Consider the following 19807-nt stretch of genomic DNA (forward strand, 5'->3'; position numbering starts at 1 on the left):
GTTGTCTAAATTTTCTAAGCTAAGAGATATTATATACTATTATCTAAACTTTGGAAAAGAACCACTGGGACAACTAAAACTAAAACCTCTAGAAAAGTAGCTTTGATGGGATAGGATGGAGATAGAAAGGATTTAGGAAGGTAACTATTTTATTATATGCTTTTCTGTAGTGTTTGATTTGTTGGCATGTACTCTCGTGAATTTAATTAAAATCAAATGTTATAAACTTCATTGATCTCACAAATGATACTTCATGGTAATATCTAAATGGGCATATAGCTATCCAGTTAGACTTGCATTATAGATGAAAAATCATACTGTAATATACCTAATGTATGTTTATGAAGAGGAGTGGTGTATGTCTATTTTCTATGCTATTACAAATGCATAATGCTGGGTGCTTTATAAAGAAAAGAGGTTTATTTAGCTTACAGTTTTAGAGGCTGAAAGTCCAAGATCAGGTGGCCTTATCTATTCTGCCTTTGATGAGGGATCTCTTTGCTGCATCACAACATAGTGGATGAAATCATTATGGGAGTAGTAGTAAAAAGGAAAGATCATAAGAAAGGAAACCAGAGAGATTCAGGGGGCAGGTTAACTCTTTTTATAACAATCTATTCATGCATAAACTAACCAGGGTTCTGAAAGAGTTACATTAATCTTTTCCAAGGGTGGAGGCTCTGATGATCTAATTACTTTCCCCTAGACCCCACCTCTGAAAGGCCCCACCTCTAGTTGAGGTTCTACCATCTCAACACCACCACTGAGGCCCAAGTTTTCAGCACATGAACCTTTGGGGGCACAAACCATATCCAAACTGTAGCAGATGGAAAGAGTATTCTGGGACTTAGAATATTAGAGGAAGTCTAGGGTAGTGGTTAAGGCTCTGGTATCTGGCATCCCACTGACCTGAGTTTAAGTCCTCTCTGTGCCACTTAGTTTCTTTGCCCAAGGAGGGTAACTTTCTCACCCTTTAATGATACCCTCTATAAAACAAGACTGGTGTTTTTAAATAGGAATGTTAAGACACTTATAAGCAAAAGCCACCTCTATACAGATGGCTACTACATAGTTGGACGTTTTCTGTTGAATAGCCCTATCTTGCCTCATAGGCTTGTTGTGAGGAAGAACTCAGTGTATAAGGGGAAAGGTAAATTGCCCAGGCTAGCTTTGAATAATCCCAGAGTGCTGGGATTACAGGCCTGTGCCGCCACACCTGGGTTGCAGATTTCTGGAAAATTTAGCTTTTGTGTGACAAAATGGAGTCATTTTGTTGTGGCTAGCTAGCCCTGAGCGTTTAGAGTGCCACAAAGTAAGTTAAAATACCTTTCATATAAATGAGGAAACATGATATCCATCAGCAGCTCAAAAGAGAGACACAGGAATCTGGAAATGGAAAGGAGTAGAGCTGCCAGTTTATTGGGGATCACAAAGAGCCTATCAGGCATGGAGTGGGGGTGATGCCCAGGAAAAGGCACAGTTAGTAAGCCTTTCCGGGTGGCAGGAAAGGCTATGGAAATTTAAAGAACAAAGAAGTCTAATGTTCAATTTTAAATCTGTTGTGTTGTACAGCTTAGTGACTAAAGAAGTGAAAGGTAAACTTGGAAGGAAAATTTTGCTACCCTCTCCCGGCATTACCTCTAAATTTTCCAAAATTCAGAGACACTGATACTGTATTTTTTGGAGGAAGGGAAATATACTAGAACAGGATTGGTGGTGGAGATGTTCTATGCTTCCCATTTGAGCTTCAGGGGTCTGGAGTCTCAAATGTTCCTGGATTAGACAGTTTCATTCTGACATTGTGCACTAAGCAATCTTTAGCCTGTTTTTCCCTATCTAATGGTCCAGGATGCCTGGTGATAGCTCAGATTTTCATCTTTCTCTGAAATTAATACTTGAAATGGATATAATCTCAGGTATATTTCTGCTGATGTATGGATGCTGGAAATAGTCCTCAGACCTAGTGACCTAGGTTCTTCAGTTGTATGGGTAAATGCTAATGATCAAAAGATTCTCAGAGTTCACAAGAGTATGACTCTAGCCCTCAAGGCATTTATTCTGGGAATGGGAGGTTATATATCCATCTAAAAAATTAGATGTTCTATTACAAGGGAAGAAGAAGAGAATGGATATCAGGGTAAGTAATTAGCAATTGATATCACAAATGTCTCCACTGAAAATATTCCTTTAAAGGTCACCAGAAACTACTATCCAATTGTCAAAAATTCCTCAACATTTTTGGGGACCTTACTATTCTTTACCTCTTGCATCATTCAGTGCTACTGATTTCTCTGTTTTAAAAAGTCTCTTTTCTTGATTTTGTGACACTGCTTTCTCCTATTTTCTTTGTACCTCTTTGGTCACTCCTTATCAGCCTCTTTCATGGGATAATTTTCCTTCACCTTTACCAGAGATGCTGCAGGTCTCCATGAATTTTCCCTGGGTCTACAACTCTTCTAGAAAATTGCTGGATATTCTTGCCCTTTCCCCTGAATTAAAGAACTATTTATATGTTGATGATGCCCAGATCTATAATCTATGTCCAGACTGTTTTCCTAAGTTTAGACATTTATAGTCAACTGCCTATGGGATATTTCCACCTGGATGTCCCATATGTGCTTCAAAATCAATGTTCAGCTTCCCTCAAATCCATTCCTCCTTCAGTATTACTTATTTCAGTGAAAGAGGTCACCATCCAAGTTCTCAAATCAGATCCCCAAGAATTCCCTCTGACACATATCTCCTCTTGACCCCTCCCTCCACAATCCAATTGTTCACCAAATCTTATTGTTTTTTATTTCTTTACTGTCTCCTGAATTCAATTATTTCTCAATAACTCCACTACTACCACTCTAGGCCAAACCACAATCATTGTTTACCAGGATGATTACCAAGGTCTTTATTACTCTCCGTTTCCATGACACATCTACTCCATACTCTGTATAACAACTAGAATGCTCTTTCTAAAACACAAACTTATGTCATAGCCATACCTAGAGCTCTTTAACAACCCCTCATGTTAAAGTCCTTATCTTGGTATTCAAGGCCTGTCAGAATTTGGAATAGATAGGAATTTAGGGCACTAGAATTGGGAGAAAAGGAAGGGCTAGATCCAGCATGGCTAGGAAGAAAAACTAGGAGGCAAAGAAGTGGTGAGGTGAAATCACAGTTGAAGGAAGTAACAATTCAGAGGAAAAGAGGAAATAGGAGACAGGAAGCCTACCTTGAATATGTGGGAAATGTAAGTGTGCATGTGTATCTTAAATTATTCATAGATCATAGGTATCCATGATTTTTTTTTTGTACCGGGGATCAAACTCAGGTCCTTGTGCTTGCAGGGCAGGGGGCAGAACCACTGAGCTAAATCCCTGGCCCCTATCCATGATATTTTATTTGCTTAGTAAAAGAAAACATGATTTTTTGAAGCAGGAGATGTAACCATTTGAAGCACATTTGGATGCAGGAAAGATATTGAATGCTATTATTTTTGCAACTGACCACTGTGCTAAAGTATACTATGGTTTCTAATGTATTTTTTTTTTTTTTGGTACCAGGGATTGAACTCGGGTCCTTGCACTTTCTAATGCATTTTTAATTGATACTCTAGGGTTTTCCAGGCTTGCATTCATATAGTCTGTAACTAATGATGATTTAATCTACTTTCCATTACTTTTACATCTTTTTGAAAATAAGCTGACAAATTTGATATCAAAATGAAAGATTGTAGTATTTGAGTTAGCAAAAAATACCATAAAAATAACACAAGGGTCCAATACAAAGACTAGGTGTTTCTTGCAACATTGTTGATAATAGTGAGGGGGGCCACAATCCAAATGTCCATGTATACTGGACTGTCTAAATAAATTTTTGGATGTCTGTACACAAGATTATGCAACTATTAAGAAAAATGTGCACTAAGGGAAAGATGTTTAAATACATAACTGGAGAAAAAAAACAGGTCACAAAATAAGAGGAGTAGTGTACCATGTGTGGGGAGAAAACCCCCAAAATTAGTATATGAATGTTTAAAAATCTGGTGGAATATATATAAAAATGTTACTAGTGATTATTGCTGGGGAATGATATAAGGGTGGTTTTTCATTGGTCTGTTACGTATTTATGTATTATTTCAATTTTCACAAAGACAGCACATTACCTTTATAATAAGAAATATGTAAAAATAAATAAATTCAATGAAGGAATCGCTTTCAGAGGATGGTTTGAGTTGGAAAGGCGTCAGACTGATCCTGGTACAGTGGCATAAGCATGAGCTTTGGCGTCAGGCAGCCCAGAGCGGGCCCCATTGCCCCACCCCTCACCTCACCAAAGAAGGCGGAGGTGGGGGTGGGGGTAGGGTGGTGGCAGGGGGCTGCGGAAAGGGGCTGGGCTATGTTGTGCTGTTTGCAGTTCTAGTCCAGGAGGCTGACTTTGAAACGACTGAGAGAAGGCAGACATATGCTGGACTCGCTAGAGGACAAGGTGAGGGGTGTTGATATTAGGATTTTCTGGAGGCCAGAAAGTAGTTCTAACCTCCTGGAACCCGCGGCTAGGCAGGTGGGCAATTCATATTGCACCATTGCAGCTGGAGCAGAGGTGACCCGGTGTGGGTTGTAGGCAATAAAGATGACTGGGAAAGTAGTAGGCTGTACTGTATATGCACTGGAAAGCAGAGACCAGTGGAGTTTAAAACAACAGGGACCCCAGCGTTGGTTGGGGAATTGGAAATACGTGCGGAAAAGGGAAATACTGAGGGGGGCGTGAAGATCCAGAGAAAAGACTAGTGGATGGAGAAAGGGGTTAAGGAACATTGGGGGGAGTGTGTGCCTAGGTAACACAGGAGGGTGTACGGAATGGAATTGGAAATTCTGTGAAGTAAATAGGAAAAGCGATCTGGGAATAGGGAGTAGGGAGGGAGGCAAAGGGAACTGCGAGGGGAAAATAAGGAATGAGGAGCTAGGAGCGGGGGAGGGGCAGACAGGCTGGGACCAAGGGAGGCCCCCTAGGGAGGCGGAAAGAGGCGGGACCACTTCCGGCCTGGAGGGGGTAGGGCGGTCTCGGAGTTTCTGAAGGGCTCGGAGAGCGGATCTACTCGGGAACTGTAGGATCTCGAGGTGAGCTGCGAAGTCCAGCTTTGGATGAGAGCCCGCTAGGGGTCGGCCCCACCTTCTGGGATCTGGAGAAAACCTGCCACAAGGACCGGATTATACCGGATCCATCCGGCTGGGAAGGGAGGAACCAGTCCTGTTTTGGCTGGGCCTAAGATGGAATCACTAGTTCAATACTGATTTGAGGGGACTAGGGTGTAATTGGGAAGGGGCGGAACCAAGATGCATTTTCCCTAGTTTGGAGGTGGGCTTATTAGAAAAAAGGGCAGAACCAGGAGACACAGTGGACTTGGTTGAGTGAGAATAGGGGAGGGGCCAGGACCACCAGACTCTGCGACAGTTTAGAAGGGAGGCTTTTTGTGGAGAGGGAGGGACAGAAGAACACTGCGGGACCTGTAGAGGGGCGTGTATTGGGCAGGGTGCTGGACTGAGACTGTTACCATTGCGCATGTGCATCACGTATCTCTAGAAAGGGGCGTGTTGAGAAGGGCTGGCAGCCCAACAGGCCAGCTGCCGAATGCGCATGTGCGTCGTGGACTTCAAAGGAAGGACTAGTGCTGGAAAGCAAGCGGGGTTGGAGATGGGGCCTGCAGCAGACGCGCATGCGCACTATCGACCTGCGACTGGGGGTGTGCACTGGGAAAAGGGGCGGGGTCCTCTGAGCTGCCGCGCTGGCACATCTTCCTGGAGAAAGGGAGGGTGCAGCTGCAGGGAATTGAGAGCTAGACGCTTTGGATTTCTGTATCTGAGAACAAAGTCGTTGGGGTGTGGGAGGAGTTGGGGATTGAGGCTCTAGGGAAGGTGAGGATTACCTTTAGGCAAGATTGGAGAGAGGACATTCAATAGCCTCAGCACTTGACCCAGGCCTTCTCCCTGTCAGGCTCAGCTCTTGCCAGGCCAACCTGAGACATGTCTGACACAAGCGAGAGTGGTGCAGGCTCAGCTTGCTTTCAGGTAAGGCCTCTTTCTGTCCTCTCTCCAGCTGCTTTTTCTCTCCAGCCCATGTTGGTGCTCCACATCCCTTGGCAATTCCCCTTTCATCTCACTTGTCCTTCTCCATGCACTTTGCTTGGACATCTGCCCCCAACACACACCCAGCGGAGAGAGGAAGGGAGGGAGGAAAGAAGAGAAAGAGTGGGTGGGCCCCTCTTCCATCATCAGTTCTTGCTCAAAGGGGAAGCTTTATTGGGCTGAGGTGGTCAGGGAACACTGCACTAGGAATGAGTACAGGCCTGACAAGTGTGGACTTAATATTGGAGCAATTTGCTTAGTTCGAGGTGGAGAAAACGTCAGTGAGTTTTCTTGTTCCCTCTTGCAGACCAAAGCTTCAGAAAAGGACAGTGGCTCAGTGATGCAAACCCTGTTGATAGTGACTCAGAACTTGGAGGTCTCAGAGACACCAAAGGCCTCAAAGGCACAAGAGATCTCAGAAGCTGCAAAAATCTCAAAAGCCTTAGGGGTCTCGAAGGCCATGAAGGTCTCAAAGGCCCCAGAGGCCCAGGAGGCACCTACCATCCAGTCCTCACCTACTGCACAGCTGACTGATACTCAGGTTCTGACAGCTGTAAACAAGAGTCCAGCAGCTGACACCAAGACACAGAATACTGACTTGCAGGCTGTGACAATGCCTGCCACTGAGACCAAAAAGGTCAGCTGTGTGGCTGATATGAAGGTCAATACAAAGGCTTCAGAGATTGAGGCTACTGCTTCTCAGCCTCAAGTAGATGAACCTGAGCATGAAGGCACAACTCCCCAGGCGCAGGAGAATCAGGATACTCGGCTCAAGGTCAAGGCCAAGAAAGCCAGAAAGGTAAGACCTCTGCAGTCACCACCCATGCTTTTCTACTACTGTCCTTTCACTTGGTTCATTTATTCTACAAACATTTAGAAAGATTCCCTTCACTGATCAAAGCCTGAGAAGAATATAATTCCTAACTTCAGAGACTTCACAGACTGGTGGGAAGGTGAGACAGAAATACACATAGCTGCAATTTTAATGTAATGCAATTTATGTTGACATGGTAGCTTCCCATATGTTAGCCCTTGACCTAGGCACATTCACACAGATTATATCGGTAAATATTGAAAATAAATCTTACTGTTTTAGTGTTAGAGAAGGATATTGAAAAAGGTGACTGTGTGTTACAAACAGAGCCAGTAGTGGACACAGAAAGAGGGAAAGCCTCAGGCTCCTGATGGACTGGGAGGATGGCATTCTGGGCTGGAAATCAGTGAGAAATAAATCCAGTACTCTGCGTGGTCTATGTCTAGCAAGTCAGGCTGTTACTACAGGAGCAGGATTAGAGGGTGCTTCTTGGAAGAGAGAGGATGAGGAAAAAGAACCAGCTACTTCACCTGGTAATGTTGAGCTTTGTATTTGTTGATGCAGGTGAAGCATCTGGAAGGGGAAGAGGATGGCAGCAGTGATCAGAGTCAGACTTCTGGAACCACAGGTGGTCGAAGGGTCTCAAAGGCCCTAATGGCCTCAATGGCCAAAAGGGCTTCGAGGGGGCCCATAGCCTTTTGGGCCCGCAGAGCATCAAGGACTCGATTGGCTGCTTGGGCCCGGAGAGCCTTGCTTTCCCTGAGGTCACCTAAAGCTCGTAGGGGCAAGGCTCGCCGTAGAGCTGCCAAGCTCCAGTCAGCCCAAGAGCCTGAAGCACTACCGCCTCGAGATGTGGCCCTTTTGCAAGGAAGGGTAAGAACTCTATCCTTTTCATCTTACCTTTCCACTCACTTGCCAGCCCTCTTCTCTGCCATCCAGTTAGGTTTTCATTTTTTCATCTTTTCTTCTTGTCCCAGGCAAATGATTTGGTGAAGTACCTATTGGCTAAAGACCAGACAAAGATTCCCATTAAGCGCTCAGGTAGAGTCCTACCAACCTTCCTCCTTTCCTGAGCTCTGCCCTACATTGCCCACTCTCCTATGTACTTTGAGTATCCCTCACTCATATGGCCCTACCTTTCTTTTCCTAAAATTCTAATTTGGTAGTGCTAGCATCTCTATTGATAAGCCCAGAACCTGGTTAAGTAACCCATGGCATGATTGACAAAGGGTCTGTAGCTTGGGCATGAGGGTGACCTGGTAACTCTTCAGCCCAGGTGTTTGCAACACTCTCCCCTTGCAGACATGCTGAAGGACATCATCAAAGAATACACTGATGTGTACCCTGAAATCATTGAACGAGCAGGCTATTCCTTGGAGAAGGTGAAGGGGCAGCCCTGGGGGATGGGTACACTGGGGAAACTTTGAATGGAACAAAGGTGTACAATGTCCCTTCTGGGGGGAATCAAATAGACCTACTAATGTAGCTCCATCACTGTGCAGATGGACAGACAGTAGCCTAGGGAGGGTCATAGACCAGCCATGGGTCATGCAGCAATTAAGTGGTGAAAGCACAGCCAGGACTCAAGGTACCTAACTTAGTCCTGGCTTGTTTGCTGCTGGATACATCCTGTTGTATATTCAGATGCTCAGTTTTCTGTCTCCCTAGATTCCCAATAATCTCAAAGATGATGTTGATGACAATAGTACATTTGTTGTGCGTTTACTGTGTGCAAGGTACTTAGCTATGTGCTTTACATGCTTTAGGATGCCTGGAAAGCTGAATTTTGTGATCTTACATGCTATTCTCCCCACCCACAGGTATTTGGGATTCAGTTGAAGGAAATTGATAAGAATGACCACTTATACATTCTTCTCAGCACCTTAGAGCCCACCGATGCAGGCATACTGGGAACGTAAGCTGGAAGAAGACTGGGGTGGGAGGGGGACTTCTGCTTTCATCCATGATACTACCCTGTCCTCTATCCTGACATCCTGTTAGAGAGTTAGGAAAGAGGGCCTAAAAAGGCTCTGCCCCAGCTTTCCCATGTGGTTTGAGCTCTGCATACAGTAGTAGTGACTGATTATGAGTGACTGAAGGGTGCAAGAGCCTGGGATGGGACACTCCTGCTGTCAGGTTTGTGTGTATCCTAAAACTTGCCTGGAAAGCAGTCTTCTTGTTACCTATCTCTTCCTACTGAAGCCTGTCATGGCTAGAGTGGTTCTTAGGGGAAGGCTTCCTGATGTGATTGGATCATGAGGTTCAAAGGGTAGGTGTGTTACTGGGGCTTTACTTAAAAATGTTTCAGGGTTGAGGGCTCTGAGAAAGAAAAACTAATGTCTACTGAGTGTCTGTGTTGTACTAGATGGACAGGCATTCTTTCATCTTCTTGGCAACCTGGGGATGCAGTACCATGTGATTTTCCTATTTTACTGATGAGGAGACTGTGGCTCATGATGCTTACATACCTTGCCTGGGGTCACATAGAGCTGGAAGCATAGATTGGGCAGAATTCTCCCATGTCTGAGGTATCTGGGAGATGCTAGCCCAGTGAGCTGGCTGGAATGTCTTGAAGATGACACCTCGACAAACTTTTTGTCCTATTATTTCATTAGGACCAAGGACTCACCCAAGCTGGGTCTCCTCATGGTGCTTCTTAGCATCATCTTCATGAATGGAAATCGGTCCAGTGAGGGTGAGTGGCTGAGTGTGCAGCCAAATGGGTGGCCATGGTCTGAATTCCACGTGCTCATTTTCTACCCGTCTCCTCTTGCCTCTCCTTGCAGCTGTCATCTGGGAGGTGCTGCGCAAGTTGGGGCTGCGCCCTGGGTATGATTGGGCTCTCTCAACGCTTGCTGCCCATGTTGTCCTTTGGCAAGAGAGGACGGTCCCAGGATTGCATCAACCTGGTGGTCTGGTGGAGCAGGCAGGGATCTTGGGCTGGGTAGAGGCCCCGGAGTTCTGACCTGGGTGGATGGGAAAATGGTCCTGAACTCTGCTCTTCTTATTGTTTCTTGAGCTTCTATGGAGCATCCCCATCTGCTAAAACCTCTTTTCATCTTGGAAGTTTCTACTATATCTGAGAAGTTCCACAGCCCTGATTGTATTTATTTGTTCATTTTTTTCTCCTCTCAGAATACATCACTCGCTCTTTGGAGATGTGAAGAAGCTCATTACTGATGAGTTTGTGAAACAAAAGTAAGTGTCTTTGGTGTGTTCCATGCATTTTTCCTGCCTCAGAACTGAGTGGTAAAGCCATGGTACATTCATGCTTATGAGCATGGGTACACATGTCTGTAGGTATCTGTGCATGTATGCAGTTGCTAGGTTATTTCTGGGGGCAGTCATACAGAACAGGAGCTGCATGTTTACTTATCTCTTACATGGACTCTCACATGTATCTTAACAACTATGCAAGAAGGATTATCATCACTAGCCATGTACCTGTGTAGAAAGTGAGGCTCAGAAAGGTGAAATCATTTGCTCAGGATTACACAGGTTCAATGACTTGATTCTTTTTACTTTGCTTTTAAACAGGGCTTTATAGAAATCAGTTTCCATCAAAAAATGCCCTAGAATGGTAGCTTCACAGAGCCATGCTGGGGATTTGATTTGTACATCTGATTTCATTTCCCAAACTATTCTTCAGAATGTTATCCAACCTGCCTTTAATAGTTGAAGAACCTAGGGCTCTGAGAGGGGATGTTTGAGCATGGCCCACAGTTGGTAAAAGGCACATTTAGGCCTAGAGTCCAGCCCTCTTGACTTTTGTTCATCATAGAGAAAGTATAAAGCACTTGCACAATCACAGGCACACACAGAAACATACACATGCACACACACACACACAACACGCACAGATACACCACACATGGTTGGGAATATACATGGAACATGCTGCTCATGGTTGACTGTTGTTCCTTTATAATCTTTTCTTGTAGGGGATTTTGCTCACCCTCCTTGAGGACCCTTGCCATGGGGTGTGCTCAGAGCAGATGGCCTAAAGAATGGCTCTTCTGTTTACAACACACCCAATAGGAATCGAGGCTCATTGTGACAAGGGGCACAAAACTTGTGACTTCCCTATGAACAAATGTCCTACATATGTACTCCACATACTTCCACATGGCTTCTGGATAGTACCAATGGGACAAGGGGGGGAAAGTAATGGGGAGGGGAGCTATAGCATTTAGTGAGGGAGGTGGACACTTTGAGCTTGTCTAGTCTATTCATGGTTGATCAGTTGGTAGTCCTAGAAGTAAAGACTTTGAATTTCTGTTTTCAAGGTACCTGGACTATGCTAGAGTCCCCAATAGCAATCCCCCTGAGTATGAGTTCTTCTGGGGCTTACGTTCCTACTATGAGACCAGCAAGATGAAAGTCCTCAAGTTTGCCTGCAAGGTAATTGGAGAGTTGCCTGTGCTTGGAATATCTGGAGTATGAGGTACCGCTGGCTGGATCAGGTTGTGTACTGAGCAGCTTGCAGGTCATTTTTGAACATTCTGAAGCCTCTGTTAGTTGCCAAACACTGTGACAGGCATTTTGTCTGGATCATGTAGTCCTTAGAACAAAAATGGCATTACCCTATTGCATATGAGAAAACAGTCCCAAAGAGGTTGGTAGGTGACATGTTCAAATCATGTAACTAATAAAAGTGTCAGTACAGGGATGGAATATTAGGTGCAGAATTACTATTATTACTTACTGTATTGTTACTATTACATACAGCATGTAGCACGGTGCCCAGCATATAGTAGGTACTTGTAATTATGATCCTTCTAATGTTTGTTATTTCCATTTCAGGTACAAAAGAAGGACCCCAAGGAATGGGCAGCTCAGTACCGAGAGGCAATGGAAGCAGATTTGAAGGCTGCAGCTGAGGCTGCAGCTGAAGCCAAGTCAAGAGCCGAGATCAGAGCACAAATGGGCATTGGGCACGGTTCTGAGAATGCTGCTGGGCCCTGCAACTGGGATGAAGCTGATATTGGACCCTGGGCCAAAGCCCGGATCCAGACAGGAGCTGAAGATAAAGCCAAAGCCCAAGAGAGTGGTGGTGCTAGTACCAGTGCCAGTACTGGTACCAGTACCAGTGCTGGCGCTAGTGCTAGTGGTGGCTTCAGTGCCAGTGCTAGCTTGACTGCCACTCTAACATTTGGGCTTTTTACAGGCCTTGGTGGATCTGGTGCCAGCACCAGTGGCAATTCTGGTGCCTGTGGTTTCTCCTATAAATGAGATTTCAGGTATCTGCCATGGTTTCAGTGGAGGCAGCTGAGGCTCATGGGGATAGGATGAAAAGCTGAAACCCAAGGTGGAAAATAATATGGAGAGTGTACAAAAACACTGCTTTTGGCATTTACTGCTTCCTGTTTGGTGGCTATCAATTGACTTTTTGATTTTTTTTTAATTTGTGTTTGCAGCTATCCTTAATCCCAGCAGTTTTTCTCTTCAAGCTAGGGTGTACCCTGAGAAATCTACTCAAAACAGCACTCTAGGCAGCCACTGTCAATCAATTGAAGTTGACACTGCATTAAATCTATTTGCTGTTTCTGAGTTTATTGCATTTTTGGGAGGTTGGCTGTGACATTTTGTCATCACATCTTAAAAGAAAGTGGGAAAGTGGCCATCTCAGTCTTTGCTTATTTTGTGGTGACATTGGATTCCTGGGAGCAAGCTATGTCTCTGGAAGAAGTTGGGCCCCATCTCTAGCCTATAGGGCAGGTAGGATTTCTGTGGGGTGGAGTCTTGGGGATTATAGGCACAAAGAACACTCTTTAAAGAGGGCAATTCTGAAACAGCAGAGGTAGAGGAGCTTGCACATCATGTATAGACCCCTTTTGAGAAACTTGGTTGAAACAGGAAAGAGAGAGGGGTAGGTATCTAAAGAGAGGTGCAGGGACAAGAGGTCATTTTTTTGGAGGAAGGAGAGCAAAGTAGGCTAGGAGCCAGTGAAGAAGAGGGAGTTAAACATTGATGCAGGTAGCCTAGTCTCTGAGGGAGTGAGAAGGGATGGTTTGTAGGAGTGCCTGGAAGAAGGCAGTTATCTAGACAGGACTTAGAGAAGGGACTATGGAAGGATGTTGAGCAGGTAGGAGGCCCCAGTATAGGATGTAGCCCTTGATTTGGGGGAGAACATGGAACAGTGCTCAGTAATCTGGTTATAGGAACCAAAGAGATGAGTATTGGTTTATTCCAAGGTTTGGGTTCTGCTGTTTGGATTTGGAATAAGGACACAGGACAAAGGGCAGTGAATGTGAGTTGAGATCTTCACTACTATATTCTCAGTGCCTGACATGTAGGTGTGCAGAGGAGTGAGAGAGTTGGACCATGGGACCTAAGCAGACTTAAGAAGGATGAGGAGAATGTGAGACAGACTGAGGAGCAATAGGGGTATGGATAGAAGTCTCAAATCCATGAATGGGGTATAATGTTAAGTAAATTTCCTGGTGGCTGCTGTATGTTTGATGGTGTTCCAGGTATCTGGAGAGGAGTGTTGAGAGAAAAGTGTGAATGGGGAGTAGTCAGACAGCAAGATGTTTGTGTTTAGGACAGCAGAGAGGCTTTGTGATCTTATAAAGTTCATGGGGTGGGTGGTTGAAGTAGAGAGAAGAATGTCTTGGGGAACCAGGTATCTGATTATCCATGTGGACATTTATATCACCTGAATGGTCATAGGAGTGGAGAAGGGAGAAGCACTATGAGCCAGGTACAAAAGTCTTCTATGATTGAAGGCAGTATTTTCCAAGCTATACTGCCCACTAAGGGACAGGGCACTTAAGCTATCAGAACTCCACCTCGTATTTGGGCATACAGTCTGAACCTTTCCAAGAAGCCCCCACTATGTCTAACCCCTATAGTTCCAGTCTCTGAATCACTGAGCCAGTCTCATGGACAATGAGATCTTCATAATGGCCACCCCTTCCCTCCTGTAAACTCCATAAGCAATAAAGGAAAAATGGTGGGGTTTTTTATTGTTTAGGAAAAAGGAGGTTTTTTTTAAAAAAAAGCTCCATCCAGAGACAACTCTTTGTAACCCTGAATTGAGACCTGCTTTTACTACTGAGGTGGTCTTCACTGGAAACAAGTTCTTCCATTGAAGGTCAAGCTTTAGTCTCCTCAGGAGGCTGAGTAGTACCCAGGACAAGTAGACAAGGCAGCTTTGGTATCCTAAAAAGGGCTTCTGGTGGGTACCATACCAAAGGCTCCCTTAGATTTTCAGGTGATGTATGTCAAAAACTGAAGGAGATAAGGGATGATGGGGGATAGGAGGTAGTGGAGAGATGGTGAGGAACTCAGAGACTATGAACGAATACAAATTTGGTTTAAAGTGCTTAATAGAGTTAAGGTTGAATCATAGTCATGAAGAACTTTTATCTTTCCCAATATATGTTCCCTCCACAGGCCACTGGGCTTCCAGAGTTCCTTACCTCTTCCAACAAAGCCAAGAATTTGACAGAGCAAGGCATGGGCTCTTGCTCCTTTCTCAATTCCCAGAGTTGGGCCTTGAAGGCAGGTGGGACAGGGAAGAAGATAGAATGTCTGATCCGTGGCAAGTGGGAGAGTGTTGGAGTGGGGAAGAGAGAGTAGCAGGGAAAATCAGGACAGACTGTGTTCTTTTTGCCACCTTTATCAGCCTGGATGCCATTGCTGTGATGAATGGACTCCCATAATTTCAAGCCTTTCCTTTAGTTTATCAGTAATTAAATCCCAAATAATTCTAGATTGTATCATGTATCTCCCCCTTGTTTAGGAGTGGGTAAATCCCCCTGAGCAATTTCTTTACTTATTTATCACTGTAGAAGCTTTTAGACATTTTTGTCTTGTGTACCCCACCAGTGAAGTTTCTACAAGTACACTATATAATAGCTGTGTTTATTTATGCTTTATACATAAAAAAGAATAAATACAAATCTTTTTTATTCAGTACAGAGTTCATAATGACTAAATAAAATGTTTTAAAAGTTAAATGTGAAGGTAAATCCATATTAAACCCATACATAACATGCATCCCTTGTGCTATGGCAGTTTTTGTTTGATGGCTCATTGGGATGTCTTGAGAAAGAAGTTGACAGAATGCCACAGGCTACCTCATCATGGGTCCTCTGCGTGAGCATTCACATGGGACACATATTCTCACACAGTCCACTCTGAGAGTTCTCTTCATTTACTCCTCAACATGTGTCCAGGCAAAGCAATTAGTACTGTGCCTTCCACAGAATGTGTGCTCTCTAAACATCTTATTGCATTATTGTTATTGCTATCAATTCTCCAATCTCATTTCTTCCTAGTCTTTGACCATCTGGCCTAAATTAATTGCTATTTATCGGTGCCCCTGGCCAGGTTCCTTTCTGGATAAGGAGATCAGCCAGCTGCATGACCCCTCTAAGGATCTCCCTTAATTACTGTCAAGGTGACAACTGGGTAAGGCTGTACCGTACAGCTCCCCTTCCAGCTAGTTTCTTATCACTCAGTGTCATCAGTTCCAATCCAGGGCTTCTTTTCTTTGGGACTGATTATCAAGAACTCTTCCTAGTGTCTCAGGGATGAGTGAGACTGAGAAAGCGCTCTGTAGTAGTAGTAGATGTGACAGGGAAGGTGAGCCTCCTGTAATATCAGCCTTCGGACCATCTCTGCCCATTGATATTGAGGTGTCTTTGCCTGCCAACTTTATGGTTTGGTGGGCCAGATAGCACAAGTTCAGGATGGTGGCTCAGATGGCATACTCACTTGGGGTCCCATGTTTAGGCACTCAAACTTTACTGAGACCCAGTAATGTAACTTGAATTAATTGCCAGGTTCCAGGAGCTGCTTCTCAAAAGGAGAGTGAGGAGAGCATGGCTTTTGCTCCAAAATGCTAGATGCTTTTGCTTTTGATTCTCCAGTTGGCACTTGTCAGAGACTCTGTATGACACCCACTTCATTCAGGCATGTACATGTTCATTCCACCAAAATGTACTAGTGACTACAGTATTCATAGCCCTATGTGGGGTGCTGGAGTGTCTTGCTTTTAGGACATGGCCAGAGGGAAACAATGGCAGTACTGAGAAGAACCACAAATGACTGTGGGAACCCAAGAAAATAAAAGATCCACTCTCCTGTGAATAGATGTGCTTTGACTCTTGGATGGTGTGTGCTAGTAACATCTGCATAAATTCACATCAGCACATATCTGTTATCTACAAATACATGTATTTTATGTGTATATTTTAAGGACAGTTATGAGTCAGCTGTCAGTGCTCTGGCAGAAGGAGTTCTTGCCTGTGAAGTAGATTTTGGTTAACCCCCACTCAACTCTCTTGCACGGTGCCTGTGTGTCATTGCATGCATTCATGACCCTCTGTAGCCTTGTATCCTGCCTGGAAAATGTGAGCAATGCTGATCTCTGAGTATAAGTTTAGATGATTGGTGAGGAGCACTAAGACCATTCCCTGGTACTTAATAGGTGCTGCATGAGTGACAATTTTGGTGACTGATGAGAGAGTCAATGGGAAAGTATTTGTACACTAGACCTGGTGCACTGTGCTTGTGATTGTGAAGGTTTGAGCCTGACATGTATGTGCATGTGCACTTGTTTATATGTATGAGAGGCACACAGGTAGAGGTGGCTACATGCTCAGATGGTTTTGAGCTGTGGGGTTATCCCCAGGGCAAGCTCCAGCCAAAAAACCCTGGGGTACATGTGGTGCCATGGGGGTGGGCTGATGATTCCATGGACTCTGCAATGCAGGAGAGGTGGGCCTCGAGGAGAGGCTGCCAGTCTGAGATAACAGAAAGGAGCTCTGAGGACTGAGCCTTCTAGGCAGCACTATGCCTTGGACACCTCCCATCTAGCTGGCAGGGAGGCTGAGACCAGGCAGGAAGGCCTGGTAAATCTTAGCTCTGTCCTGTGCAAGCTCTGTGATCTGTGACCACCTTCTGCTCCTCTCTGGACCCAATCAATAAACTAGTAATAGGAGCTACTGTCCCCTCCCATGCAGCTATTGTAAAGATTAAATGAGGCCATCTATGTGGCAGCAAATAGCACCATGACTGTGCATAGATATCCAATATGTGACAGTAATAACAATGACAATAAATGTCCCTTCTGCACTTAATTTCCCAGTTGCCCCATTCCAAGTGATCCTCTCAACAAACAACATTCACAAGGTCAGGTGCTAGGAAAATATATCCTTTTATAGATCCAGCACCCAGAATGTGCAGGTCACTATGTCTATCTACCTGGAAGGAAGAGACTTGTGCCTTGAGAGAGTCAGACAACCAGAATGAGGAGAGATGAAGCCCAGGGCTCCGTAACCTGCCTAGGAGGAGGAGTAGATAAGGAGGACTTCCTAGACCAGATCTTGGAGCAGGAGCTGGGCCTCGTAGGAGAGTGGGGGAGGCAAAAAGATGCTGTAAAGGGTGTGATTCCATACAAGTGTGTTAGGGGTAAAGGATGGTATCAGCCCTCAGTGAGAGGAGGGATTCAGGGAGGGGTTTTCAGGGCAGCTGCAGCAAGTTTGCCACAGGAAAAGGAAGAGTTATGAGAATTATTAGGGATTCATCAGGGGGGCAAATGTGGTCATTGTGATAGGGCTGCAGAAGGCAGATTTGGGCTGGCTTGGAAGGCCAGGGCGAAGTTGGACTAACAGACAGCCATTGGCATATGGAAGTCATTCAGTAGTCTTATCAAGACCAAGTGACTGGCAATGTGGAAGACCAAGAGTGATCAGTATCTGCCTCTATCCATCAGTGGGTAACTCCTCCTCCTCAGGATGCAGGCAGTGGCCACCCATCATGGTAAGCTCAGCCAGCCAAGTTGAGTGTGTGGTACCTTCCCTACCTGGTTTTCCCAAGCTGAGAGGTCCAAGTCATCTCCAATCCAGCCTCTGAGATTGAGTTCACTCTCACCTCTTTCCCATAACTTCTACTGTCCCGTGAAACTTCCAATCAGGTAGTGATAATGCCTTTCAGCTGTTGCAGTCTCAGGGTATCTCACAATCCCCCCTCTGGGGTCCCTTAACTGCCCACCTCTGTATATTATGTCCTCACTAAATTACCTGCAACTTTCAAATTGAATATTCATCTGTTTGTTGATAACATTCAAAATAGCACAAAGAGTGAATGCAGTGGAAAAAGGAATAAGGGAATCTGTATGTAAAGACGGAATGGAATATGGGAAAATGAATAAATCTATGAGAAGTGTAAATAATAAGGCCTGAATGAGTCAATGTGTGACACTGTCCCTGGTAATCACACTACACTGAGAATACAGGGAGCCAAGATGACCAAATCTTGCTTTTCCCTGGAATCATGACTGAGAGTAGAAAAAACGACGGCAAAACAGGAAATACAGGCTGCCCTGGAGGAAGCAGGCTCAGACCTGTGGGCCAGAGAGGCATCCTGAATACCAGGCTTGGGTCAAGTGTCACCCACAGAATGGTGAAGGCCAGACTGGCCCCATCAGAATCACTATGTGAGCTTTGGGAACACAGATTCCTGGACCTCACTCTTCTGGAGCCTGGTTCAGTAGGTTGGGGTGGACACTGGAAATCTGCATCCCTAACCAGTCTCAGGTGAGCCTGAAAGTCCAGCCAGGCCTGAGAACCACTGGACCAATCCATATATCTCACCTGAGAGGAGAGCGGATGGGCACAGGGAAGCCGCCCCAGCTCATGTGGCCACCCTCACAGAGCTGTCTGGCATTGGAGGGCCTGGCTGGTTTGACCCTGCTGACCCAGAGAGGCAACTGGAGGGAACAGACATCCATTCTGGGTTCAAATCCCAGCTCTGACACCTTCCTAACATTGTGGCAACAAAGTAACCTTGTTGCTCTGCTTCTCTTTCTTCATCTGTAAACTACGGGAGATGCCATCAATGGGACTCTTGTTAGAATTTGAGAGCACTCCTCCTTCCAAATTATTTGGTACAAAGTAGTGAATATTAGAGGATGACAGCAAGAGTTAGTGTTATTCGCTCAGTCACACAGATCCAGGTACAGTTGCAAATGCTTTGCATAAATACTCTTATTAATCCCCACAAACACTATCTATGAACTGGGAGTTATTATGAAGCCTGTCCTACAGAAGAGGAGACTAAGGCTCAGAGAGAGGGAATAACTTGTCCAGGGACTTGGAGCAGCAGTGGAGACCTAGGGCCACAGGCCATCTGAGTCATGCAGCCTGTACTCTTAAGCCCTAGGCTATAAATGGCAGCTCCCTCCCCTTTCTCCTTAAAGGTTGAAACAGAGGATAGAACCATCCCTGTGGGGATAAAACAGAACAAAGAGCTCTGAAAGGAAGGAAGCCCAGGGAATGTATGTGAGCAGGCACCTCAGAGGGTAAGGGGGCTCAGTTTGCCCCTAAGCTTCCTGGCAGCTGTAGCAGGGAGGAGGGGAAAAGCAGAATTTCCAAGTCTCCATTTTCTGGAAAGAAGGAGGCACAGAGACATTTCTAAATGGACACTTGTCTTGGACTAAAATTCCAGGGGGCTTGATCTTGCGGCCATCTCAGCAAACATCTGGGCGCAGTAATTCATCAGTGTTGTCATGAGACACTGAAAGGCTTATTCTCATATGTGATGCTGGGAGCTGGAGACAGAGGGGGAAGAAAACAGAAGAAATTCTACCTCAGAGCAGAGCCTTGCTAGACCACTATTTCCCAAAGAAGGAAGGGGCATGGGAGGAGACCCAGGCCCCCTCTGTGTGTCTGTGTCTGTCCTAACATACACCACTCTGCCTCTCTGGGAGGAGCCCCAGGCTTGTGGTTGACCTCAGGGCATGACACTCTCCCAAGGACCTGCCTAAGTTGGTTGGATGGGGAGTGAGGCAGGGTGAGGTTGCAAGTGAGGGACAGACTGCCGGTGCTGGGAGGTGTGGGCAGGGGAGGGCCCATCAGGCTGGGCA

At 45.2% G+C, this 19807-nt stretch overlaps 1 protein-coding gene, 1 non-coding gene and 1 pseudogene across 5 annotated transcripts; 2 read left to right on the forward strand and 1 right to left on the reverse strand.

Annotated features, from left to right (window-relative positions):
- The window catches only part of LOC147824415 (inter-alpha-trypsin inhibitor heavy chain H6-like), a 53344-nt pseudogene extending 47783 nt beyond the window's left edge, over nt 1–5561 (reverse strand).
- Maged2 (MAGE family member D2) lies at nt 4363–14850 on the forward strand. 4 transcript variants are annotated; one of them, XM_004873542.4, is made up of 12 exons: nt 4363–4479; nt 5986–6059; nt 6424–6915; nt 7495–7803; nt 7908–7971; nt 8233–8312; nt 8751–8845; nt 9546–9625; nt 9717–9759; nt 10066–10128; nt 11217–11331; nt 11734–14850. In XM_004873542.4, the coding sequence occupies exons 2-12, from the start codon at nt 6015–6017 to the stop codon at nt 12160–12162; spliced, it is 1815 nt and encodes a 604-aa protein (XP_004873599.1). In that variant the 5' UTR covers nt 4363–4479; nt 5986–6014; the 3' UTR covers nt 12163–14850. The 4 variants fall into 4 exon arrangements, with proteins under 4 accessions (XP_004873599.1, XP_004873598.1, XP_004873600.1 ...); XM_004873541.4 differs by lacking the exon at nt 4363–4479 and adding an exon at nt 4999–5111; XM_004873543.4 differs by lacking the exons at nt 4363–4479; nt 5986–6059 and adding an exon at nt 5023–5111.
- Nucleotides 10908–11036, forward strand: LOC147824416 (small nucleolar RNA SNORA11). Its single transcript, XR_015442376.1, has one exon. It is a non-coding gene; the product is annotated as a small nucleolar RNA SNORA11 (small nucleolar RNA).
- Nucleotides 14851–19807: the final 4957 nt, after the last annotated feature.

Source organism: Heterocephalus glaber, unplaced genomic scaffold (genome assembly GCF_053883595.1).
Source record: "Heterocephalus glaber isolate CG9 unplaced genomic scaffold, H.glaber_assembly_v1.0 deba00001544, whole genome shotgun sequence".
NCBI lineage: Eukaryota > Metazoa > Chordata > Mammalia > Rodentia > Bathyergidae > Heterocephalus > Heterocephalus glaber.